Below are 26,743 nucleotides of genomic sequence, written 5' to 3' on the forward strand. Positions count from 1 at the left end.
ATGGGAACCCGAACCTTCTTCCACCACAGAGAGGAGGAGCAAAAGGAGGAGAGGCAACAGAGCTTGGAAATGACCTCCACAACTAGAAAGAGAAAGTTCAAAACCAGGTAAGCCACAGAGTTAGGGATAGGCCGAGTAAATCAGGTCCAGAGAGGACTTTCTACACTCGGCACTGAGCATTCACAGATTTGTTGAATTTTGAGTTTATGAAATTATGGAACCTTGTCTGGATTCTTTTTTGTGCGTCTGCCTCTGGAAGTGAGGAAGAAGAGACTTTCAGCCTTTCAGAGTTATCGATAGCAGCTGCCCTTGCCTTGACCTCCGAAATACCACAGTAAGTCAGAAATCATTGTAGCTCAAATACAACCATTGTATGCAACATCGCCTTTGTATATAGGGGTCACAGTTTCCAACTCATTTCATTGGAAGCAAAAAGAGCAGGTTCAATCAAGAGGTTCTTCCTTTAAAAAGAAAAACACCAGACTTCAACTAAAATGCAGGAAACAAAATTACATCGCCTTGGTACCTGTGATAATGAGTAATATTGCCCTGCTCACAAGCAAGGCCTTAAGAGAAACCAGATTACATAGGAATAAATGGAAAATACAGTCAGATTAATAAATTAATTGTAACAGATGGAACTACCCCTCTTTCCTAGAAAATCTTGGCAATGAACCTGCTGTCCATCCTTCTGTGATGGCTGACCAACCTAAGTAGTTAGCAACATCCCTCCTCCCTTTAATCCTTCTCCCAGTTCCCGGCCAGGGATTGAAAGTGGTCAAATAGTGGGTCCCCTTCTTGTGCCATTAAAGTATAATCTCTCATGGTAGTACTGCTGGTTCCTATGAGGCATAACTGTCTGACATTTATACGCATCCTTACTGCATGCAAGCTGATGTTTCTGTCCTTAACACTTATTCTGATTTAACCAAAAATGTGTGCTATAAAACAACAACAAAAAAGACCAAAACAAAATAAAAAGCATTATCCTAACTTCTGTTGGCTTTTATCATCCTGTGTTCTAGGGATTACAAGCTAAGAAGAGAAGCTGCCATCCTAGAGCTAGAACAGAGGGGGCAAAAGAGAATATGGTTTGGGAATGACATGGAAAAGCTGGAAAAGGAGGTTATTCGGAACTGCAGACTGCTGCGTGTGAGAGCCGACCGGAAGGCCCTTCGGAGGAAGGTCAGATCAGACATCTCTATTGGTGGCAGAAATGCCAACAGGATTAAAATTGCCAAGACTAACTAGCATTCTGGAGAGGATACTAAACCTAATCAGGTGTTAGGACAACCTCAAAACCATTAGAAATAAGGACAAGGCCTTATACTTCTGCCACTGAAGCATTATCATACATGTCCCTTTTGTAAAAGAATTTGTGTAATTAGAACATAATCCCTTTCTATTGCCTTTATTTAGTCTATCCTTGTCATAGGCTGTAGAAAAGGCACGTGTGGAGAAGGAATACATTGAGCTGCGTTCGGGGCGACCACCTATGTTCTGGATCCCCCTCAGAGTACATGCAGTCTGGGAGAGGATGGAAGTGAAGCTGGCATGTACAGTCCTGGCTTCCCCACCGCCGCAGGTTACTTGGTATGTCAGTCGACAGCGGTGACTCATGCTGCCCATGTGGCTAACAGTCTGTGCGTTTCAGGAAGCAGCCAGAGGAGTAACATCTGTGTCGTGCTAGAAAGAAGGAAGGGAGAGCTTCAGAAATCACAGAAAACACTTTCAATTCTCCAGTTCCACTGTTAGAACCAGTAAAGACATTAAATATTCAGTGGGCCATGGAGGCAGTGGACTGTCCTACGGGGCTTCTTCTGGGATAGGACTGACACTCGTGTAGATTTCCCTGCTTCCTGTGGTGCTGTCCTCTGTCCTGCAGGCAAACTTGGGATTTAAGTCTCAGAAACCAGAATCTACTGCCAGCACTAAATCACCGCACACACACACACCATCAAGGCCTGGCTACCTTGGATACCATGCAAGTTTTAGCATTAAACTGCTATCGCTTCTACAATTTGTAAAATACAAACCAACTCTTTCGTTTACTCAGCTTTGCGTATTTACCAAACCACAGGAGAGGAAGTGTTATGTACTGGGCTTGGCTGCAGCATTTACTAACAGAGGAATGGAAATAAATGAAAGATCACCTCAAAAAACAATTTGCAAAGTGTACTTTGATCAGTTTGTTAAAGTGATTGACCATTCCTCCCATGGACGGTTTGAAGTATGCAAACATTTGGATTACTAATGACTTCGTAGGCAGCTAACTCCGCTACCGTCAGAGCTCCTGATGTCCTGTGTCCTTCCAGAATAACCTCTTTGAATTATTCAAAGAGCAAAGAGAATATGAACCTCCCACAGATTCCCAGTGAACACAAAGAAGCAAGAGACATCTGCTCGAACTCCCTCACACAACCTGCAAAGCAGAGAGTGTAAACTGAGGAGGAAGAAACAAGCCAATGCTAAGCTGCCCGTAGGCAGTCTGCAAGCAGCCCTAGGGAAGGAGCACACGCAGGACTATGGGAGGGGATCTAGGTTAGCTGCAAGGCTGTTTTGGATTGATGTGGGAGACCTCTACAAGAGGGAATTGTGTCTACTCCTCTTTTCTGATGTGCCTCTGTTGTGCTTGACATGGTTAATTTTAAAATAAAGTGTTAATTTTACCAGTCAATTTCTCCGTCCTTTCCTAAGCAGCATGTTTCCTTTGTGTTCAACTAGGTATAAAAATGGAGTCCGTATTGATCCTCGCCTAGCCCCAGCAGGAAAATACAAGATAAAAAACAAGTTTGGGATGCTGACCCTGCACATCAGCAGGTAATGTATGTGCTCTTGTCTGAGTTGTTTTTTCAGTTGAATAAGACTTGCTCTCCTTAAACTCCCAGTTTGTGTATGCTAAACAAAAAAAGATAATTCTTCTGGAATCTGACCCTGCTTGACTTTAGTGTGTTGTGTCTGAGCTAAACCTTTGCCATTAGGAACCAATCTCAACAGCAGTTCATGAGGTTTAAAAAATCTTAAAAATAAATTTAGAGCCTTATTTATTTTTGCTCCTCTTTTTAGGCATGGCCAAAATGTTCTCATACAGGGTAAGGCCATGCATATTAACAGCACTTCACAAGCAGATATACCAATGTGATTTAGGATGGATCAATGTAATCAGAATGACACTAGTTCAACTCTATGAATTATACATGTGATAAAGATACATGCATATCTTCAGTGGAACCAAGTGCTCCACAGGTCTTTTGCTTGTTCATTACTTGAAATGTTTTGCTTCTAGGTGTAAAGAGAAAAAATTGACCACTAAGTGTGAGAAATCCTTGTAATCGAAAGGAAAAGCAGCTTTTTGATGAAAAGCAAATATCTACTTCTAATTTCTGGGATTAAAGGGGAACCCCTTTGAATTTGTCCTGTGAAGTATGAACAATAACTGAAAGCTAAAAAGGAGGGGAAATGTTTTTTTTTTCCAGATGCTCCATGGAAGATTCTGCTGAATATAGTGTTGAAGTTAAGAATCAATACGGCGAGGCTTATTCATTTGCTACAGTGCTTGTCAGGAGTAAGTAGAAAATGTTCCTTTGATTTTGAATTTTCAAATTCTTTAGATTCTTCAAAATATTTTCAATGCTGTACATTATATCATAGGAACGTACAAGCACTCTGGAAAAACAGAGAATGAAGTGAGTGCTCTGTTAATAGGAGAGGAGAATTTATCTCGGTTATTAGTGAGGAGAAAACACAACTGGCTAAAATAATCCTTAGCTACCACTAACTAATACGTATGTGGCTGATATAACGGCTTCTTCTTCTCAGTCACTTCTGGACTCAGGCAAAATCTTTCAGATTCCATACAGACACAGCTGTTCTTCCACTGTGCTAAAATTGTACTAACTTTAGGTACTTACTTCTTCTGGGCTGATATGAAACAGCCATACAGTTAAATACATAACAGGCTTAGAAACAGTCTGCTGCATTTCTAAAGATAAGCAAGAAATTGGTTAACAAGTACTGTGGCTTTCAAAGGGATCTCTCAGTGCAATACTGCATAGAATACCATATTTCTCTCTCAAATCAGTAACTACCAAGAGCAAATACAAGATTTTCTTCTTTGATCTGTGCTGTTCTTAAAATAACTGGTGTAGACTCCGTAGATACACATTCTGCACAAGCCAAATCCAGACATATGGTGAAGGAAGTAAACTACCAGTACTTAAAAAGGGAAATTATATCAAGCTTTAAGAAATATGCAGTGCAGTCGCATAGGATCATAGTTCAGCTGTTCACATTTCATATATATACATACATATATATAAAAAATAACAGTTTTGTCATAAAAAGCCTGAACAGAATAGACCTACAGAACTGTAGACAACTAAATGCTTCAGTGGGACTGACAGAGTCCAGGGAGTAATTCAAATGGTAACAGATGAATAGGAAGGGAACACGTTTGCTTTGGACATCTTACTGGTCATGAAGAGATGGGTTTCTTCGACTGATTGTTGCAAAGCCAGCTTGAACTATTTTTTCAGACAGAATGGGTCTTCTTTGGTTTAGATAGTATATTTATTGTTAGTGCTTTAATATATTCTTGGCTCTGTCATGGGTTATGTTATTATCATACTTATTCTTTGCATGCCGTATTTTGGTCACATCTGAATACCGTTTGGGGATACATATGCGTACAGAAGAATGTGACTCCAGAATTGTAACAGAAGTGTATTGTTTCTGATATCTTTCAGATCCTTTAATTAAACAGTGTCAAAATTCAGCATATCTGGAAATATGCAGCACACATTTACCAATTCTAAAGGGACATGTATAATAGCCCAGAAAACCTGCATTTGCAAGCCTTTCCAGATTCCTACATTCCCCTTACCCTAATGCAGAAATACAGAAAAAGTCACCAAGCGTGCAATGCTTCTCTTCAATAAAGGTTCTTATAGTATGTCCAGAACTCAGGAACTGGGCCTTTGCCATAAAGCAGAAGCAGCTGTCTGAAAAAAAAATCCATGGTAATTATCACATACGCCTCCCAATTCCCATCAGAATCTTTAGGATCAGAGCAGGCATGATGATAGAATAAGGGCTGTGGTTTATCACAGAAAACCTTGGATGGGACTGCTCTCTTTACCTCTAAGTGCCTGATTAAACTGTCCCTCATCAGGCCTGATCAGCATTTCAAACAGCTTGCAAACATTGTTCCTTGTGATTGCTGGTGAGAGGCCCACACTGTTCCTTCTCCCTTGACCCTGTCTAATGCCATCCCAGTAACATGATTCTTCCTTTTGCTATTTGCATTTAACATTCTGAAAATAGAGACTACACCAAGGCCTTAATCCTGCCTCCACTGGAAACATTCCTCATCCCCCAGGCAGGCCGATGGCATCTCTTCTCCGGGCCCCACGCTGTCTGGAATGCCCTTGATGCCAGGGGAGGGTCTCCGGGATCCGTGGTTCCTACAGCAGAAGTTCACTTTCCCTAAAGACATCGCTGAGGGTCTCACAGGACCTGGGATGAGGCTGCCCTTTACCTCTCATGCTTTCTATTTCTTTCCTCTTCAGCTGTTAACACTCAGTCCTCATCTTTTGCTTATGAGTGAGCTCTGCTACTGCCAAGCTTCATTCATTGAAAAAATAGGCATTATTTTATGTGCATTTCTTGCAGCTTATAAAGATAAGAAAGGAAAGTATCTCAATTTCATCCTGTGTTAAGTGCATCAGTTCTTAGATTTCAGCTCCAAATAATTTCATTTTATGGTGTGACGCCAGCAGTTCTCGCAGGCCAGATCAGGTGAAGCGGGCCACCATTCACGTATGATGCCTCCAAAGAACCCACGGCTGTTGAAACAAGTGATTTGGTAGGGGACACACTTCCCTCAGCTCCAGGAATTACCTCAGTGTCTCAGGACAGATATCCTTTCTTTTGGTTAAAGCTTGAAGTCCCAGTCACTGGTAGTCTTCAAGAATCCCACATCATCCTCTGGGAATGCTGTTTAAACCCAGAGGTTTGGCCAAATTCCACTTTCGGTAATGTTTATGACACCAACGCTTTTTTTTTTCTGTTTCCGTGCTGCATGTGGCAATGAGTACCTGTCATGCTCTGTCTCCAAACAGGGACATAATTGAAGCATTTCAGTTACGGGTGATCCTAGATTGTCACACTTCTAATTTGGACAGTACCATATTGGTACACTTACATGACAAAAGGTGTAGCTCCCTGTATGCATGCTTTTATTCAGCATAACTTTCCTAAGTGCAGCTTAAAAAGACAGAAACCAAACTGAAAAAAACCCCTCCTTAGCTAAGAGTACCTGTGTGCACATGAGCATTTAAAGCAGTATTACTTATACTAGTATAGTCATATGAACAATTTCCTATGCAGACACATCCTCAGTTGCTTGTGAAGGTCATCAGCTGTCAAATGAATTAATGTTTTACCACATGATGACACTTTGAAGGTTCACATTAAGAGCTGGTTTGATGGAAAAACATAGTTTGCTGAGCATCATTGTATGTTTTTGAGGGCAAGATAAACACTGGCATGAGATTTGCTAAATGTATTTTCTTCTTGTCTTACAGAATATTATGGAAAGGAGTCAGGATTTGATTCAGAAATATACAGAAGTGAGTACATGATTGTTATTATTATTTATTTTATTTTTATAGCCTGAAGCTATTTGATTCTTTTTTTCTGAGCTATAGGTTTTCCTATTAGCCTGACTGCACGTGAAAAGTGCAAGGCTCAGGTACCACTCTAAATATATGATAATAAAAATACTACAAGGAGGAAAGCTCTGGGAATCCTCTTTATCGTGCTGACTTTTATTTTATAGGATCCCTTATGGCCAGAGAGGCAGATTTTGCTTTTCCACTGAAACCCTTATTTTCAAGAGAAAAGGAGCCTTTCACCCTCTCCTGTTACTTCTCTTCTGATTTACTTGAACACCAACGAGACATTACCTGGTTCAGAGATGGTTTGTATGCAACAGCTAAGTTTATATAAATATACCTATATGAATATACCATTCGAATTTATAGCTGTGATCTAATGTTCACAGAAGAGAATAAGAATTGAGGATTCTTGAGATGCTCTCAGCTCTTCTCAAGCTACAGATGTTATTATTTAATTTGTATGTTTTCCTCATTCGTAAAAGGATGATACCACTAAAATGTTTTGGAGGTAATGACATTTCTGCTCATAACAATAGTTTAAGAGCCTTAGTTCTATACAGTGAAAGTGCCAAGCATTTGAAAAGCCAGTGGTTCTCTAGTGAAAAAAACGTCTGGATATTCTGTATTGTTCTGCTGGCAATCACGGATGTCGAGTTTAGCCAAACTGGTAATCCTTCTGTGCTATTAAGTTTTGGAAAGCAGAAGCAACGCAGTAAGACTGCTCTTGCCATTCCAGCACTTCTGCCAGAATCAGCTGTGAAAATAGCAGGACCTATTGAGTTTTAGTGATCTGAGGCAAATTTGGGCAGAGTTTGTATCTCAGATCTGATAAATACACACAAAATGCACAGTATGCACCATTCCATTTTCTTGGTTTTGAGCACCACTCGGACAAAAGATCCTGCAAGCTGAGCAGTAATGTATCCTCAGTCAGAGCTGGCATAATATCTGGCAGACTTCAGAGCATCCAGTTACCTGGTGTAAAGAGTACCTTTTACTCACTATTTCATCTGAAGCTGCATTTTATTACTCTTTTTCGCTTGGATTGCAAGCTCTTCAGGACAAGGACTGTGCTTTTTGCTCTGTATCTGTGTACAAAGGGAACAGAGAGGCATAGCAACAAAGTAAGATCGGAGTCCATGACTATAACTTGGAGGCACAATAATAATATCAGGAGTGTCTTACAGATCCCTCATCTTGCTCTGCGTTTTTTTCTGCATTTGGAAATATGCCACTCCTGACTCAACCAGTTCAGGTGGAGTTCCTTTACCCCTTTTCATGCTTCACAGGTGAGTTGCTGCAGAACTCTGAATGTCGGGAACTAAAGTACCAAGACCGGGAGGCTTCTCTAACTGTGTCATGTGCTTACAAAGAAGATGAGGGATTCTACACTATCCGCGTCCCCTCACTGGATGGATATAAAGAGCAGACCACTTATGTGTTTGTTAGAGGTATAAGCAGGATTCTGTCCTACTTAGAACAAAAGCTCCTTTCCTAATACCTTGGCATAAAGGAATTCACAACCTCATACACAAGAAAATATCTCCCAATTTTGTGCATGGATACAATTATCAAAACGTCCAAATCTTATTTTCAGTAGTGATTTAGGTATTAGAAAATATGACTTGTATTACTGGGATGTAGGCCCTTAGACACTAAGTTATTGAATGAAAATTTTGGTACAGAGAAGAAAAAAACCTAACCACTATCACTTGGTGTTTCTATAGATGCTGCAGCAGAAACAGCTGGTGCACCTGGATCCCCACTCAACGTGAAATGCCATGATGTAAATAAAGACTGCTTGATTCTTTCTTGGGTAGCACCCAGTGATAATGGAGGAAGTCCGATCCTGGGATACTATATTGAAAGGTCTGTATGTTAATCATCTTTGAGCAAAAAAGCTCATGATTATGTTGTGGAAAAACCACGAAGGAATTCCATGGGCTGTGTTTCATTTCAGGTGTGTTGCTGGGTCAGAGGATTGGGTCCCGTGCAATGACAAGCCTGTGAAAACCTGCAGATGCCCTGTCTTGGGCCTTGCTGAAGGACAGACATACCAGTTCCGAGTAAAGGCTATCAATAAAGAGGGCATCAGTCATCCTTCAAAAACCAGTGATCCAGTTACAACATATGACCCCAGCAAGGACAAGAGAGTGACAGGTTTGTACTAAAAACAGGAGAATTTGCTCCTTACATACAATGTGAGGCTGCAGGTATAACTGAATGCAGTTTGTCCAGATTCTCCCCATTCTCACAAATATCATTGCAACATACTGCCATGCTGTGCCTTTGCTGTACCCACCTTAGCACTATTCTGAACAGAAAAAGATCAAAATACCAGTTACGACATTTCATTGTATGTGTAATGAAATGTATATAATTATGCATATAACAAAATGACACAGTCTTGGGCTCTGTCTTTCTTGACAAGCCCCGAACATCTTCTCTTAGTGGATAACATTGTCCTGTTTGACATTACAGTTATTCCATACGACGAAGGCAGGACAATAGACATTTTCAAGGATGACCTTGAAGGTAAGTTCAAATTTATACTGAGCCATTCTCTCAGAGAGGAATGATTGTTCTACAACAATGAGATCTGTAATAACATGACTCTGGAGAAAACACACTTAGGAAAATATATGGTGAAACATCATTGCAAGTTGCACAAGGATCAGAAACTATCCTAAACAGCACAGCCTTTTATAATAGTCTTGGTTTGCCTCTACGTCCCCAAAGGATTTAAGTCTCCTCCTTTATATTGAAGAATCTTATTTTATAGTGGGAAAACATAATCCATTGTAAAAGAACTTTTTTTCCTGCCACGTTATAACTAAAGCATAGCCTATTCTGACTTCCCATAGGACATATTACAATTCCCTTGCCACCCACCAATGTTCATGCAACTGAGGTCAGAGAAGATTATGTGGCTTTGGCCTGGGACGAACCAGATCCAAGAGGCAGAGAGCCACTGAAATATTATGTGGAAAAGGTAAGAAAATAATATCACATAGAAGGGAAACTGCAGAACAGAATAATTTATTTCTCAGATGGTCTATAGCACAGGCAAGGCTACTCACTGTGTCGATAACTGGAGAACTACAGCCTCAAAAATGGCTTGCCTAGCCTCTCTCCAGGTCCACAGTTTACTTGAGCTATGATCCTGACTCGACACCAACTCAAGTAGTAATGATTAACAAAGAATAAATAAGTAAGTTTTACACCACAGAACAGTAGCAGAGTTTTAACAGGAAGACTGTTCCTGCCCTATGGGCCCTTAAGTGTGGAAAAGCTGTGAAGAACTGCACAGTAGTTCACCTTCCTGTTCCCCACTAATCATTTTGCCAGTTAATTAGTATCTTCTACCAATCTCCTTTCATACATACTCATTTCCCACCTGCTGTACCATTTCTGCTGCAAAGGGGCCCTCTGTTGCCAAGGAAGAAAAGTTTGGGTATATCAACAAGAAATACATCATTTACATTTGTGGGGGTTTTGGGTTTTTTTTTTTTGTTTTGTTGTTGTTGGTTTTGTTTGTTTGTTTGTTTGTTTTTTAAAAAAACTACTTTCCTGTAAAGATCAGCTTTGTTATTGCTCAGGAGGGTTTTAAGCTTGAGTTACAACACGAGTTGTAAATCATCACCTTTTTTGTTACAGTCGATTGTAGGCAGCAACTCCTGGCAAATGGTTAATCTGGATATGCCAGTTAATTCCCCAAGATTTGCACTCTTTGATCTTGTTAAAGGAAAATCATACTGCTTCCGCGTGCGATCTGTTAACAAGTATGGAATCAGTGAGCCATCCCTGCCCAGTGAGCCTGTAACTGCTGGAGCAAAACTGGGTAATTATTTCATTAATATTCTCTACACTAATGATATGGAAAAGGAAATGTACTATGAAAGTAACGTGTGGGTTCCCCTGCCCCCCCTTTCTTTTAAACTTCATGGTATATGATTACACAGCAGTTCCTTTGATATCAGGAAATCTCTTAAAGCCTTAAATCCTTGTTTAATTACTTTGCAGTTGGTCAGTGCAGTGTAAATCTAACCAAGCAATGATGGGGGAATTAAATTTAATAAAATAAGAAACAGTTGAAGCCTGTGTTTAATCCAAGTATGCTTCCAGCACTGTGTAAGAGAGAGGTTACACAGACCAGCGTTGGAAGGAATGATACGACTGCTGAAGCAGCCTGTTTCTGGGGGCTCCAGACAGAGCAGCAGTCTTCGCAGTGCTCATTTGTTTTGTTTTCCTCCTGGACTGAGCTGACAACACTAAAAGACGCAAAGGCTCATGCCCATGTTTCCCTTATGCAGAGAGATGAGCACTCACTCTTTATTTTTTTATATTCTCCCATATTAAAGCTGCCCTAGTGTTCATTCATACTGTCCTTTTTTCTGAAGAGTGAAGCCGGTCCCATTTCATAGTGCAGTTATTGAGAGTCACTATACAAGTCTCGTTTCTCCTCTGCTTCAGAGAAGGTTAAGTAGGTGGAACTCTGCAGAAATCAATGCACTGTAAGGGAGAGTAGTATGAGATATGGCAAACCCAAACATAAAAATATAGGCTGTAGACTGGGACAATGTCCGTGGTATTTTGCTCTAATTTGAAAACAGTGCTCTGGAAAAGGTGAACAAATCAAACAGGCCAACTCACTTATAATTTTTTTTTTAATTTATAAATTTTAAAACCCCCTCTTTTTCTCTGTGGTTTTTTTTTCTTTTTTTAGCTACTCTGCCTCCGCCATCTCAGGTTTTAGCTTTCAGAGACACCAAGACATCTGTTGTTTTGCAGTGGGATAAGTTAAAGGATGGTCTGGAGCCCCTTGGCTACTACATATACTGTCGGGAGACTGGGACAGAAGAATGGCAAACTGTCAATAATAAGCCCGTGACATGTAATGAGTGAGTTCAGCTATTATACTCCATTGAGAGAAGACAGGGTGCCAACTTGGATTCTTCTGTTTATGGCTGGAGTCATATTTCAGATAAAAAAAGAACTTCCTTCACTGCACACACATAGGCTTGCACGCACACAAACACCACGTCCTCATTTAGAATTAAGTATTGCTCAAAGTCTCACTTTTACATCCAAAGCCAGACTGACAGCAAAGTCTGTGTATATCTTCATAGACTCTGGATCTGCAGAAGGTAGATAGACCTTGTGGCACCAGTAGAACCTCATTCAATTTTTTTGCTTGCTTTGCAGTAGAGTAAGTTGGTATCACTCACACATAGGATTTAGAATCTCTCTCTAGCTGTGGGGGGTCACATGTCAAGCAGAAAAAGTCCATTAAAAAGTCCTATTTATTCTACCGACAATGCCAGCCAGCAGTGTGATACCTCTCTATCTGATCTATACTTACTGTCTGATTTATTGGTAGCCATTTTATGTGACACAGTGCACTTTAATTTGTAATGGCAAATAATGACTTTGTAAGTAACAATGCCTTATTAAAATATATTGCTGTCTGTTCAAATGACTGTTTGCTTGTACTTTGAACAGTCAAACACAAACATATTAATTTGCTCTCCTAGATTTACTGTTCCTGGGCTGCAGCCTGGAAAAGAATATGTCTTTTGTGTGAAATCTGTCAGTGAGGCAGGACTGAGTGAAAGCTCACCAGAAACAGATCCTATCGTTGTAAGGCCAGCTATTGGTAAGTAGCTATATTGGTAATCTACATGCACATACACACAAAAATTAAATCCGTCAAAAATGTATCTATCATGCATAGCTATTGTTACATGTAATGGTAATAATGTTGAGCAGATAAGCAAAGGAAACCAACACGGAACTGATTTTCTTGTACCCTGCAGCTTCGGTCATCAATTATACTTGTCAAGGGTGGACAGAGTTAATTAGCATTTTGACTTAGCAGTGTGTTACATTTTCAGTATTAATTTGGCGCTGGTACAAGTGACCATTTTAAGTGCTCAATTATGCTGGTATCTTGAAATCAGCATTGTGAATTTCTCCAGGGCAATTACAAAATCCTGCCAACCACATTAGCCAGTATCTAACCCTCCATCTTCTCCATTTTAGCGACCCACTGCTTCCATCTTTTCTGGCAGACAAACCATAAAGCAACATGCAAGAAACATCCTGAGACACATCTGTGACTTTTGCTGTGACTTCCAAATAAGAATCTGGTCATTTTCAAATAATTTTATACTGCAAAAGTGGTATTAGGGGGCCTTAACACAAATAGAATCACATCTGATATGAGCACACAGAGATTTCCTCAGCCCAGTTCATCCCATACCTACACCTCTTTTCCTGATCCCTAGATCCCAAACCTGCATTGAACAACACCCTCTTTTCTCTCTCCCTTTGCTGCACAGCTTGTCCATCAGCACCACACGGGTTTGTTCTTCTAAACTGTGGGAAGACTGACATGACCATCGGCTGGAAACCCCCAAAGCGCAAGGGAGGAACAAAGATTCTGGGTTATTTCCTAGATCAGCATGATACATCTGAACTAGACTGGCATGAAGTCAACATTCAGCCAATTCCTCAACGAGTTTACACGGTACTCATTTCAGATATAATATTGTCCTTCTTTAAGCACACTGGGAAACGTAGTTATAACAAATGTTGAGCTGTTTCTCCTCTACTTCCTCTAGTCTAGAACTCTCTTCCGACCCTCACAAGACTACGACCATGCAGGGCTGTACTAATAATCTGTTTGCACTTCTGAACCCAAAGGTCGGCAACCTTGAGGAAGGTCACCTGTACGAATTCCGTGCCTGTGCAATGAACATGGCTGGTGTTGGGGAAGTATCAGAACCTAGTGACTTGTTCAAATGTGAGGAATGGACAATGCCAGAACCAGGTATATCTCATATAAAAACAACAGCCAGAAAAATATTACCAGGTATACCAGTTACCTCCTCACTCTTCTGTGAATCCAAGGGACTTCTGAAAACTATAGATCTGTGTAAGGTGGCTCCCAGTACAGAAAAGCACACAAACACTTCTAGGGAAGTTCCAATTTAGACGTAGGGTATTATTTCTGCGTTACACAGATACAGCACCCAGGTATTTTTAATAATATTTTTTCCAGAGAATGAAGAATCTGGATCTAATATCTTAATGTCTTTGTATATTACACCAAAGCAAATAACATTAAATTAGCTGATGTATGCTTTTTTCTAGAACCTACCTCTACAGTTAATTAGCATGGAAAGCATCTCCTATGGACCCACTATTCACTTGTTATCTTAAAACTCTCTGCTTTCTGATGTCAAACTCAAACAAAGTGCACCCAGTTGCATTTTTTAATGTTACTGTTTGACAGCATACGCTTCTTTGAACAGGCCCTCCTTATGATGTGAAGTGCACTGAAGTAAGAGACTCATCCCTGAAGCTACACTGGAAAGCACCACTGTACATAGGAGCAGGTCCAGTTACAGGGTATTATATAGACGTGTGTGAAGAAGGGTCAGAGGAATGGAAACAAATAAATAAGCAGTCCATAGCCACCACCCATATGAAGGTCTGTATATGCATTTAGTATCCAAGTGTTGCTTCTCGTTTAGTCTTACGTTAATTCCTGTCATTGTTTCCTGCAGGTTTCAGATCTGGAGACAGGGAAATGCTATATTTTCCGAGTAAGAGCACTGAACAAGGCTGGAATTGGACCCCCTTCACTCCCCTCGGATCCTGTGGTGGCTAAAACCAAAGCCGGTATGAAACTAAAAGTGATGAGCTTGTACGAGTCTGTAAATACTATGATGATTCCGGTAAAAAACTGCTTTACGAAACATCAGCTACATGTTTCATTGCAAGAAAGAACCTCAGTCAAAATAAAGATTAGCAAATCAAACTGCCCAAATGAATTTACTCTAGCTGTGCATTCTGGTTTTTTTTTTTTTGTTTTTTTTTTTTTTTTGAGTTAGATGTCCAGAAGGTAAGCCCCGATCTGTTTCGGTAAGGAATGTTCTGTGGGTTTTTTGCTCATACAGGCACAAATGAAATTGAACTTGGCGTCGATGAAGAGGGTTTCATTTATATGGCTTTTGAAGCTCCTGAAAAGAATGACTCCTCTGAATTTATCTGGTCAAAGGACTATGAAGGACCACCAGATGCTGACAGAGTTCAGACTGAAGAGAAAGGCAATAAGTGAGTATATAATGCACACTGAGAAAATTAATTGTGGACTGTCAAATAAAGAACACATTAAAACTGACAAAAATGTGAAGCCAAATGTTTCCCTCTCTTTCCAATATTCAGCTAAAATACATATACACTATTGAACTGCAAATCTCTGTCCCTGATTCTCAGCTCTGGTGTCCATGAAACGGGGCATTCAGTGCAATCTTCAGGTCACAAAAGGGAAGCATCAGCCATCAAATTGCTAATGCTTTTCCCTTGCTCCTCAGTGTCATACATAAATGACAATGAGTACTATATTTAATGTTCCAGGTGTATCAAATGTATTGCATTCTGTTACAGAAGGCTTCATTTTAGAGGAAAATATGATTTTTATTTTTTTTTTTTTTATTTCTAAGATCTAAGCTTATACTGAAAGACCCATCAGAAAAGGATCTGGGTATATACTCAGTGGAGGTCACGGATGTAGATGATGATATCTCTGCCAGCTGCACTTTAACGAAAGAAGGTAAAAACTAATAATTGACATGAACAAAAACCTAATGTGCCATAATTTTCTAATATTAGATGTTTAGAGGAAAGTTTCTCATAGAGGAATAGTAAGTGATAATGATAGTGGCATCATTAGAAAGATGTTTCCCATTCCTTGAAGGCTCAAGGGCAGTTTCTTTTACAGTCCCCTAAGAAAAGATTCCATGCTCCTGGCAGGTCATTTTTCCATTACAGTTCAGATTTCACACACAGCTACACTATCAGTGATTTAAACTTCTTTAACATGTTTCTTGAATTGATACAATCAACATTTTATTCAGACATAACTAAGAATTATCTTCACAACCTTTTCTAGTCCTCCCCACTATCGAATGTTTTGTACTTATTATCTTCTTCTTGACATAAATAAAGCTCATTAACAAATTAAATTGAATTCATACAATTAATTCATTTTGGCCTAGTTGTACTAATCTAAATGACTTGTTATTCTTTGCATTTCAGATCTGGACAAGTTATTGAAACGTAGCCATGAAATCAGGAACCCATGTAAGTTGAACCAGTAAGAAGCCACTACCATATGTATGGACTCTGAAAGAGGAACCCTGGCATAACCCTGGCTGAGCCAAATTCTGTGGTTTGCCTATGAATTCCGCTCCATGGTTCTCTTTGTTTTCCAGTGATCAAGCTGATATCTGGATGGAACATTGATGTTCTGGAGAAAGGAGAAGTGCGGCTGTGGTTGGAGGTTGAAAAGCTGTCACCGAATGCAGAGCTGCATTTAATCTTCAATGACAAGGAACTTACAAGTACTCCAGTATGTTTTGTTTTGTTTTGTTTTGTTTTGTTTGTAATTCTGACTTACTTTCCTCCTGCTGAACAGGGAGACAGAGCAAATGGGTACATTCCCAGTTTTCTAAATTCCCATCAGATATTTTGATGTGTGTTTTTGGAAGACTCTAGGGCTTGGTTTTCCACTGTGCATAAACAGAAAGCCAAACTGTCTGATTCTCAAGCTGCCCAGTCCTAGTGTCAAGCAAGGCTGCAGCATTGACGCTGTTGTTAAAGACAGCGTAATACTCCTCAGTGCTGTAGCCAGCAAAACCTTCAGTGGTAATACTCAGAGAACATCCCCTCCTTATCCGGCTTTCCTGTTATCCCCACCCTCCTGAGAGGCTGCCTCTGACAATCCTGCTGCAGCAGAGACTTCCCTTTTACAAGGGAATTTTCTGACAACAAACCTCAGCCACGTGTAATTCATCTGATCATACTAGAAATGCACCTGTGCAGGACAGAGAGCTTTGTCTTGGATGAACAAACTCGACTCATTTCAGTGGATGCTAAAGAAATATCATCTCTCACAATAAGACAGGATATTTTTCTTCTGCTTTACCAAGCAAAGCTGCAAGCTTTCCACCCTATCTCTTTGAACTGAACGTGGATAAATCTCATGAATTCTAAAAGCAAATGAAAGTGATTTATTTCTCAGTCTGAGGCACTGGAAATAACACTGCATCATGTGTTACGGTACACTCCAACCTCCGGATACATTTAAAAAAATGTTCTAGCCTCTTCCTTGTCTTCCCATATCAAGTTAATATTATAACATTTAAAAAATATTTTGAATGACAGCACCAGAGGGGAGAACAGTTGAGAATGAAGAACAGTATAAATCATTCGCCTGTCAGTTAAATGCAGTGTAGCAATGCCAAGATAACAAAAAGAACAGATACAACAAAGGGATAGGACTAGGCCATAGAATTTCAGAGCTGTTATTGCCATGTTGGGGTTTTTTAAAGCAATGTGTAGCAAATTTATTGAAGGATTTGTCTATTCTAAGAACTGTCTTTTCTACACTGGAGAACTGACATGGTTATGCGAGATTACAACGTATTTGTCAAGCTCTTTGTAATGATAATATTTGCTTAGAGCAAACAAGATGGTAAGGCATAATGATGATATTTATGTTTAAGCATCTGGCAGGTTTCGGGGTGTATGTATAAAAGGTTCAGTAGTGCCTGCATGATGTCAAGAGGGTGGCAATATTACTCATCATTGCCCAAATATGCAATTACATGCCACAGATGTGTAATTAAGTGCAATACTTCTATTATACTAAAAATCATACAGATTCTGGTAAGCTGAAAGGTCTGTAATATCCAACAAGAAAGAATGTATTGTGTTATGTGGTTTTAACAGAAACTTCCTCCCAGAGAAAAGTTCTGCTGTAAGCAGTTCTACTATACCTACATACATGAACAAATAATAGATGAATCCCAGAATATAGAATATCAGAGTGCATTGGCTTCATTACTCCTGTAAGATGAGGGAAGTATATAAAGGTACATATATAAAAAGACTGTAATTTCTGAGCGTTGTAGAAGATGCTGTGCCAGGATCTGACCTTGGAACGGTTCTGCTGTGGAAAAACTATTCAGTTTATCATATTTCCTTTGTTTTACACAGACACATAAAATAAACTTTGTCAAAGGCAAAGGCCTCGTAGAACTGATAATCCAGAATTTCTGTGATGACGATAAAGGGATGTACACAGCCCAGCTGCAAGATGGAAAAGCTAAAAATCAATTCACCCTAGTTCTTGTGGATGAATGTAAGTGGAAATTCAAGATCAAATATAGACTGCCATGCTCAGTGGAAAGTTTTCTAGGCACGTAAGGGCCCAAAGTATTTCCAACAGTTATAATGGCACACTGGGAATGGGGAGAACAAATACTTATCTTAGCACACATTTAAAGTCCAAGAATCATGTAAGAAATTATCTGAATTTCTCTTTAACATAAATTGAAGCTTTTGGTCTTATAAATAGGGTCCTTGGTGATAAAAATGGTCTGCTAAAGCAAAATATCCAGTGGAATGCTTAGCTATTTTTTTCAAATGTTTTACATATTATCTTGCTATGGCAAACTGTCTGTGTCTTGGCAGTAAATTGTATGACGTGTTATTACATGTACTCATTTATGTCAGGACAGGATCAGGTTGAAAATTCAGTGTATTTAACAGCTGGTTAATTGCATTAAACTGAATGCAGTAAAGAAACCAGTGTCAACTGTACTCAGGGACAAGTCCAAGCAACAAAGAAAGCTGAACGTGAAACATACAGGGTCCTTGTATATGTTAGTAGAGAGAGCTTTTTCTTAATTAATTAAAAATAGGCAGTAACAAGAGTCTCATTCAAATGCTTCCCCATAGTGTGTCTATCTCTATTTTCAGTTCTTGCAAACAGTTTGCTTTCAAGTGACCTTCTAAAGCTTCCAAACTTTTTGAATGGAAACTGTCTATAAAACATCAAGCCTACTTGACTCCCTTTACAACCGGTGGAGAGAAACAGGCAGTTTTAGAGTGATTCAGCACATGCTAAGTTCAGGATATAAAATAAGTTTGATGAATTGTGCTCTAAAAGTGCCCATTTTTCTTTACTGGCAATGAAGGAAGTAGAGATAAGTAAAGTTACATGCAGTTGTCTAAAACAGAGGTAAATTCTATGCTCTCTGCGTTCTTCTGTGCTTCTTACTTTTTAAACATTTTCATTTCAAGGTTTCTAGCCTACCTTTTTGTATGGTCAAAACTCCTATTTGATTTCCTAAATGCATAATGGTCAGGTCTTCAAAGGCTCTTCTGTTTTAATGAAAATAAATGTTTGGTTCTGAGCAACCAGTACAATGAAAGAATGATGGCACTAATCTGTTCAGGGTTCTCAGTGGGGACCAGAGGTAACTCATGCACTAGAAATGTCTTATAAACAAGTATCACAGCTCTAATGAGAATACCTTTCGTGATCAGAAATTTCTGAAGTGTTACACTGAGAAATAGTGGGGGGTTTGTTGACTTTGACCATTTCTGTTCTCATAGGTTTTGCTAAAGTTGCAGAGGAGGCTGATGCAAAACGGAGAGAATGGAAGAAAAAGCAGGGTAAGATAAGCTGAAGATTAATGACTTGCCACAACCATGCCAACAGGATGGCAAAACCTGAGCAAAGCTATTTCACTGAGTGCTCTAAATACTTTTCTTTACCATCTTTTTAAAGTGTGTTATTTATTTAAGCTGATTAATACACTAGGATAAGATTCCTTATTTTAAGATACTCTGCCCTGCTCTTAAAAATCAAAATAATTTATTTAAATAGTTTTAGCCCTGCTAGCCACAATCCTCAGTATAGATCTTCTGCATCAGTGCTGTAACACTGAACATTTCTGAATTCTGTAAAATGTGCAATCTGAATATATAGCATGTAGTTAAGAACCACTCACTTTCCTTGTAGAAAACAGGATTCTCTAGATAAGTTTAAAAAGAACCATGCATTCCACTTTCATTTTATCCCCCATCTTATATTGATGAATAAGGAAGTTTATAAAACAGTTTCAGAAAAAAAATACTACAATTGGAAAGGTTATCTCCTTCTAGGGGGGATAAAAATATTCACTCAATGACAACTGTGATACCACACCAGACTACAGGTCCAGTCTCCTGTCTTCAGAGACGCTTAGTATAAGATGAAAGTGTATATAACCTGCCCCCCAGTTTAGCCTCCCAGAATCAGGAAGAAAATCAGAAAGTATATGGCTTTTCTATTCTATTGCAATTCACCTGAGAAATATCTATCAACTCCTACACTGACTTGATGCAAAGTAGAGTCATAAAGGACTGGTTAGGCAGCATCATTAACTACATTTTGAGATAGGATTCCTCAACAAAGATACGTTACCTAAGGACATTACAAAACCAGCAATAATTACATGCTCTAAACTGTGGTGCCTATTGCATGCAAAACTCAGTAGCATGAAGCATTCCCTACAGACCGCACTGCGGGGATTCACCACTAGATGGAAGCATTTCTGTAGATAACACGTGAGAGCTGTGGCAATGCATTGCAGAAGACATTTATTTTCTTTTATAGGTCCACATTTTATAGAGAACTTGAAATGGAAGGTTACTGAGAACTGTGAAGTACTCCTTACCTGCAAGGTACATACAGCTATGTGATGCAACTGCTCAGTCTGAATTCCTTTAGCTTTAAATTTTAGATGTGAATTTTAAGGGAAGGTTATGAACAGTGCTCATCCAAATGCAGATCTGCAGACCAATGAAAAGTTAAGAGATAGTGTATCTTGGACAGAAATTTTAATAAGGAAGGAAGTTTCTAAGATTCTGGAGCAATCCTCTAATGCAAGTGATGTTTCATATTAGAAGGACATCCAGGCATTCAGAAATAAAATGCATTTGGGACCCTGACTTCTAAATGTTGACTTCAAACAGGCAACAAACCTGAGAAAGGACACCAGCTTCCAGTGGTTCTTCAATAAGAAAGCACGAGCAGGTGGTGTGTTTGATCCACAGACTGGGATAGGAACTCTTCGCATTAAAAAGGTGAAAAACATAAAACAGCTCAGAGGCTTTGGCGATCACATGAAAATGCAAAAAATACAGGTTGATCTTATTAATATTCCATATGCATTTTGGGTAGTGCCCACTAAATGAAAGAAATTGAACAAACGCTGAGAAAAGCACAAAAGAAGAAACCATTTAACATTGTAGTCAGATAGATCTGAATTAGAAATAAGATGGTTTTAACAGTGAGTGGCTGTTAAAAGTTTAACATATCCTGCGTGGCTAAAAAGAAATGTGTGGGCTTTTTAGGTTTTCAGGACTGGTTGCCTATTCTGGAGATGAACCTTAGTAACAAAAAAAAAAGTTACTGAGCTCATTACAGAAGTAACTGAATGAAATTTTATGGCTCGACCTATAGAGAAGGCCAGACAAGCTGATATAATGCCCCTTGTAATCTTAACTCTGCCTCAGAGAAGATACAGCTGAAGAAAGGGAGCTTGATGGCGCAGTTAGAGTTTCATTGCAATCTCTGTGTGGCTAATTTGAATCTTGTTTAGGTTTGATTTTTCATCTTGATTTCAAACAGCCGAATCACCATAGAAAACAAGTAGATAAATGTATGTGAACAGGAATCTCTGCTCACACAAGTCTGAGGACCAGCAGGAACACTGCAGGCTGGAAGTCAAGAGCACTGGCAAAGCAACACAAGGAAAATTTATGGAGCAGTGGGCGTTCATCATCACTGAGTCCAGACGCACCTATACCTTGCACCACTAAGGGCACCCAGTGGTGCTACACGGTGACTGAGGGCAAAAGCTGAGATACTGACTCCCCATAACTGACAACGTATCCGTTCATAATGAACCAGGGCCCGTTCTAACCTTTCAAAGGAGATTCTGGGGCGAATTGCCTTTTTTGACATCCTTTCTGATCCACCCAGCCAAATTCATTGGGAGGGAAGAAGAAAATCGCAGCTTTTCCCCCTCTTCCAAATCCTGCCCTATTTCACTGATATGTGAAATTTCTGTGGGGGTGTGTATGTGTTTGGGTTTGGGTTTTGCAGGTTTTTTTAATAAATGTTACATATGTACATATGTGTTTGCTAGATAACCAAAGCAGATGAGGGCCAATACAAAGCACTTGTTTCAGACGACCGAGGAGAGGACTACACCCAACTTGATCTCACAAAAGGAGGTAAGAGAACCTTGTATCAGGCAATAATACACATTCACACCCCTGCCTGGGATTAATTTTGGATTTAGAAACAAATGTCATAACCTTCTACCCCATTGTTAATTACCATAGTACCTACTTGCTTTTATAGGGATTAAAACCGGCATAAAAAGTTACTGGTCAAATTTCAAGAGTTTCCTGATCTACTATAGTGCATATATATATATGCTGATCATTTTAAAAATCACAAGTATTTCATGTGAGATTGGAGTCATAAAATGCACTATGTAAAACAGTCTCTTATTCTGCAAGAGTTATACAGAGCCCAAGGAACAGAATAAGAGTCTCCTTTGTATCTGATCTCAGAGGGTTTTTTTGCATCTGTCCATACTGTACTTCATTTGATAATCCACAGACAACTTTTCACTCCTGGAAGTTCAGCCAGTCCTCCGAAGCATCAGGAGAACAAACTTCCATTTCCACTCTGCATCCCCCACCAGTGACAAAAATTCTAGGCTGAATTACAATGACAGAATAGTTGTTAAAGACAACATCAAGTGGAAAAACAATTACATGTTACTGCAGATTCCTGCTTCACTTTTCAGTGTTCTGAATATGCTCTGGAAATTTAAAAATAAATATGCAGTTCTGACATTCTAATGTCATTTACATACGTAGTCATTTATCAAGCTATGACCGCATTATAAATTCTGTCAAGCACCACAGTTAAAAGCTCAGTAATGTTTCAGTCACTTCAACTCAGCATCAATCAGAAGATTCTGCTTCCCAAGATTAAATCCTACCCTGACATCTGGAATCTATCATTTAAACCTGATACATAAATCTGCTTTCTGTGAGGCAGTCTGTTGCACGCATTGAGTGCTAAGGAAGATAGAAGCATCTAAATTTAGTAAGAAATGCCCAGCATCTAAAAATAAATGAGTCAGTGGCAAAAACTCCATTCCGAGTAAGCTTTGCAACAGAAAAAGACAACGAATCACTACTAGATATAATACATTTTAAACATTATCAAATTAAGTTGGTAGATCAGACGTGATTTGCTAAATATTGTATTTATAGACACTTAAATCTTTATGTCTTTGCAGCCTTTGAAGATCTTCTCAAGGAGCTGTGTAGGATCAGTGGTATGTCATTTTCTCATCAGCTGACACAGTAATAATGGAAGGGGAGAAAGGTGGGGTGCCACAATCAGAGCAAACTGCTGAGGAGCTGTCCCTGGGTTTGGAGCAAGTACAATACCACCCATTTGCTATTCCTGAGTGTTAGAAGCACCTTCAAACTGTCAGGGAGGATGGTCAGTAAATAAACCTGGGGACATAAAACCCTCTGCACTTACAAATTAATTCTGTGACCTTTATGTGCCAGTAGCCTGCTCTTGTCACATCACTTGCTATGTGAATTTGGCCAAGTTGTACTATTTCTATCTATGAAATGTGTATTCCAGACCCAAGTCTCTAGAAGAGATGCTGACATTTTTCTACCAGCTGCTAAAAGATCCAGGGTCTTCAAGAGGTAGAATACCATCCTACTTTCAGCTAGCCACATTCTCCAGAGAGAAATGTTAATAGGTTGCTTGGGATTTTGTTTGCATAACATGTAAAACTGTGCATTCTTGAACGTCCTCCTCAATCTCAGTCTTTCAATTATACTGTTAGCTCTTTCTGCTACACCTCTGAAAATTCAGCCTACTGAAGAAGGCATCAAAATCTACACAAATGTGAAGTACTACACAGACTACATGAAAACAACTTGGTATCACAAGTAAGTCCCCAAAAGATATTTGCAAGGCTTCTGGAGTACTGTTGCTTGTAACTGTTTATCATCAAAATTAAACATGCTGGGCCTGGGCCCGTAGCTTTTTAAGGCAATGGTAGATTTGCCTGAGGAAGGGCTGAAAAACACAATTCACTCTGCATCCTGGAACATGCCTGGGAATTCCAAAATAAGCAGTCATGTTATTTTTATCTTAGCACTGCAGAAATATTTATAAGTGATCATCTTTACTAGAATAATAATGATGCATTTAAGGTACTACTCAGTTACAGCCACCTTGTTTACAGACAGGAAAAGAAGTTGTTTTTTTCAAATTCTTTATTTCTACTACTTTGTACTTCCCTGAACCACTCTATTCCCCCACTCTGAATAACAAATATTCCCAAACATTATAAAATTCTTTCCAAACAGTAGCTAATTTAGCTTCATAATGTCTTCATAAAATAGAGAAATGGTGTTTTATTAGATACCACCTACACAGGTATATAAGGAGGCCAATTTTTAATAACGTTTAAGGGCTAAATGCTTACAAATATTCAACATCTAAATCCTATTTAATCTCCTAAATAAGAACTAAGAGGTCTTTTGTAGAGTTTGTAGAGCTTTGGCAAACTGCCTAAAAGCACAGCTAGATGCCCCATGAGATTTTCAAAAGTGACTGAGTACATAACTCTCCATGAAATTAACAGGGAGGTCCTGACTCCCACTCTCTTATTCTAACCAGTATAGGTCTAAAAAAAGTTAGCACTCTAATTTATACAGCTCTACTAAATACTATTGAAATGACATAATTTGTTTACTTAGGGAGAAACAACTGGAAAGCCGTGACAGACTGAAAGCTGGGAGCACAATGAATCAGATCTGGCTTCACATACTGAACCCAATAGATGCAGACAAGGGAAAATACACCCTGGAGTTATTTGATGGGAACAACTCTCGCAAACTGTCAACTGACTTGTCTGGACAAGGTAAGCTGAGTCAAACAATACCGTCATAGCAATGAGATATATCTGAGCTGCTTTCCAAGATGCCTTCAAATCATGGGCAGTGATTCCTCTCTGCTTTATTTGAGCTGGAGCCGCAGTTCCATGACAGCACGCTATAAAATTGGGTTAAGAAGGACAGTGAAGTGCCCACAGAAGTCAGAGGAAACACGGGGAGAGGAGAAATGCGCAGCAGAAAGGACTGAAGCCTTTAGGGAGCCTTGCTGCCATAGCGTAAGGCACTCCTAGGGAAAGGATGAGTGGGAGGGCAGCTGCTTCTGGGATGTGTCCGATTCCTCCATAGGCCAACAGAGCTTACAGGTAGCATCTCGAAAAAGAGAATGTGGCTTCAGGTTTACAAAGACTTCCAAACTGTTCAAAGTTGGGGTTTTTTTCTTCCTCCGGACTTCTCTTTGGAAAGGGAGTACTAGATCCCGCTTATTTCAGCAGTATATAAATAGAGTCCTATTTCCTTAAGGCAGATATGGATACTGTCTAGATGATAATTATACATATCTATGTGCACAAATAGCGGTAATTCCAACACTGATGCATTATGTTAAGTCTACTAAGTCAAATGACATAAACGGCAACTTTCCCTAAAACCTTCTCATTCCTTGCAGCCTTTGAAGATGCCCTGGCTGAGCACAGAAGGCTAAAGTAAGTTCCTGCCTAAATATTTTCACAGCTAAATCTATTTTGAGTGTCATATTCTGCACTGAGAATACAATGCCTAATAAATAAAACTACTATAATTTTATCTCTCTCACTTTCAGGGAAGCAGCAGTAGCAGAAAAGTGTAAGTAAATTAATTTCCTTCCTTCTGCGAAACAAAGCCAAGTGGTATGCTGATAAGTAAAACTAAAAGGTCATATTTGTTCATTGCCAGGTCGTGCCAGAGTTGTTCAAGGTCTGCCAGATGTTGCCACCATCATGGAGGACAAGGTAACATTGAGTAACTGTTCGTATAATTGGCCCTTCCACAGACATAGAAGAATAACTGATGGGGAGAAAACTACTTGTTTTCCCCTCCTGTATGTTCCCAGGAGCTTTTCTGAGCTACTGCAATTGTCAAAGGTGTGAAGCGGTACCCTCCACAATACCTGTATCAGCCCTCTATATTGTTGATGGTGCTTCCAAACATTCATGTGCTTCTGCATATATAGGTGCTCTTTGTGGCACAGAACCTCTTTCTGGCTGGTTTCAGATGTTACTGCTTCCTAGGTCTGTTTCACAGCCAGAGCCTTTCTGTTGTCTTCCCATTTCATAGGATTAGACTAAGGCCTTTAAGCACTGGACCCGATTTTCCCATCATATCAACTTGCTGCTTACATTTCTGAGTCACATTCCCCTTTACTGGTACACAGGCAGAACAAAAATCCTGTAAAGTAATTGCAAATTCACCATGTGCCTATTTAAGTGTCACTTTAAAATGTAAGAAAGCTATAAAAAGACAGTAGCACAAATATGAGTCACGCCCAGTGAATTCAGTTAGGTTAATCCTGATTATACTGGAGGATATCAGGAAAAGCAGTGGACAGTCCTGGAATCTCACCTATTGAAAATCCAAGAGAATTGATTTTTATTTTTCTTAATTTCTCATCAACTGAACTTCCTTGCTCATTTATATCTTCATAATCTATTTCTGCTATCTGTTTTACAACAGACCCTGTGTTTAACTTGCTGTGTATCTGGAGATCCTTACCCAGAAATCACTTGGTTCAAAAATGAGAAGGTTATCGTCTTTAAAGATCGTTACAAAATGGATGTGAAGGGGACAGTTATCACAATTACCATAGAGAAAGTCTGCAATGAAGACACAGGAAAATACAGCATCTATGTCAAGAATAAGTACGGTTCTGAAACAGGGCAGGTTACTATCAGTGTCTATAAGCATGGAGAGATACCAACAGGAATGGAAGAAGAGGAAGTCCCAGGTGGGATTATAATGAAAAAGCCTAAATGAATTAGTCAATTCTGTCTCACTGAATTTAAAAGGAATTGAACTCCTTCGGATTCCTTTCAGTGTCTCTGCCCTAAAATTCAGGCTCATGTCTCTATTTTTATTTTAGTAATATTTTAGTATTTTTATTTTGGTAGTTGTTAGAAAACTATTCTCGTGCATGTGTGTGTGCACATGCGCACATGTGCGCGCATGTGTACACATGC

The 26,743-nt window shown here is 39.4% G+C and overlaps 1 protein-coding gene across 1 annotated transcript; it reads left to right on the plus strand.

The window, feature by feature from the left end:
• On the plus strand, positions 1–26,698 carry MYOM3 (myomesin 3). Its single transcript, XM_050909806.1, has 36 exons — positions 1–107; positions 260–334; positions 1,026–1,185; positions 1,436–1,593; positions 2,725–2,820; positions 3,477–3,565; positions 6,585–6,629; positions 6,839–6,979; positions 7,967–8,128; positions 8,405–8,546; positions 8,638–8,837; positions 9,159–9,212; positions 9,542–9,669; positions 10,335–10,518; positions 11,404–11,578; positions 12,212–12,333; positions 13,019–13,206; positions 13,383–13,509; positions 13,994–14,172; positions 14,249–14,363; positions 14,642–14,798; positions 15,188–15,297; positions 15,783–15,827; positions 15,959–16,095; positions 17,745–17,889; positions 19,149–19,208; positions 20,194–20,261; positions 20,553–20,663; positions 21,731–21,818; positions 22,904–22,942; positions 23,474–23,579; positions 24,396–24,559; positions 25,198–25,234; positions 25,351–25,373; positions 25,464–25,519; positions 26,241–26,698. The coding sequence occupies exons 1-36, from the start codon at positions 1–3 to the stop codon at positions 26,538–26,540; spliced, it is 4,293 nt and encodes a 1,430-aa protein (XP_050765763.1). The 3' UTR covers positions 26,541–26,698.
• Positions 26,699–26,743: the final 45 nt, after the last annotated feature.

Source organism: Gymnogyps californianus, chromosome 22, assembly GCF_018139145.2.
Source record: "Gymnogyps californianus isolate 813 chromosome 22, ASM1813914v2, whole genome shotgun sequence".
Classification (NCBI taxonomy): domain Eukaryota; kingdom Metazoa; phylum Chordata; class Aves; order Accipitriformes; family Cathartidae; genus Gymnogyps; species Gymnogyps californianus.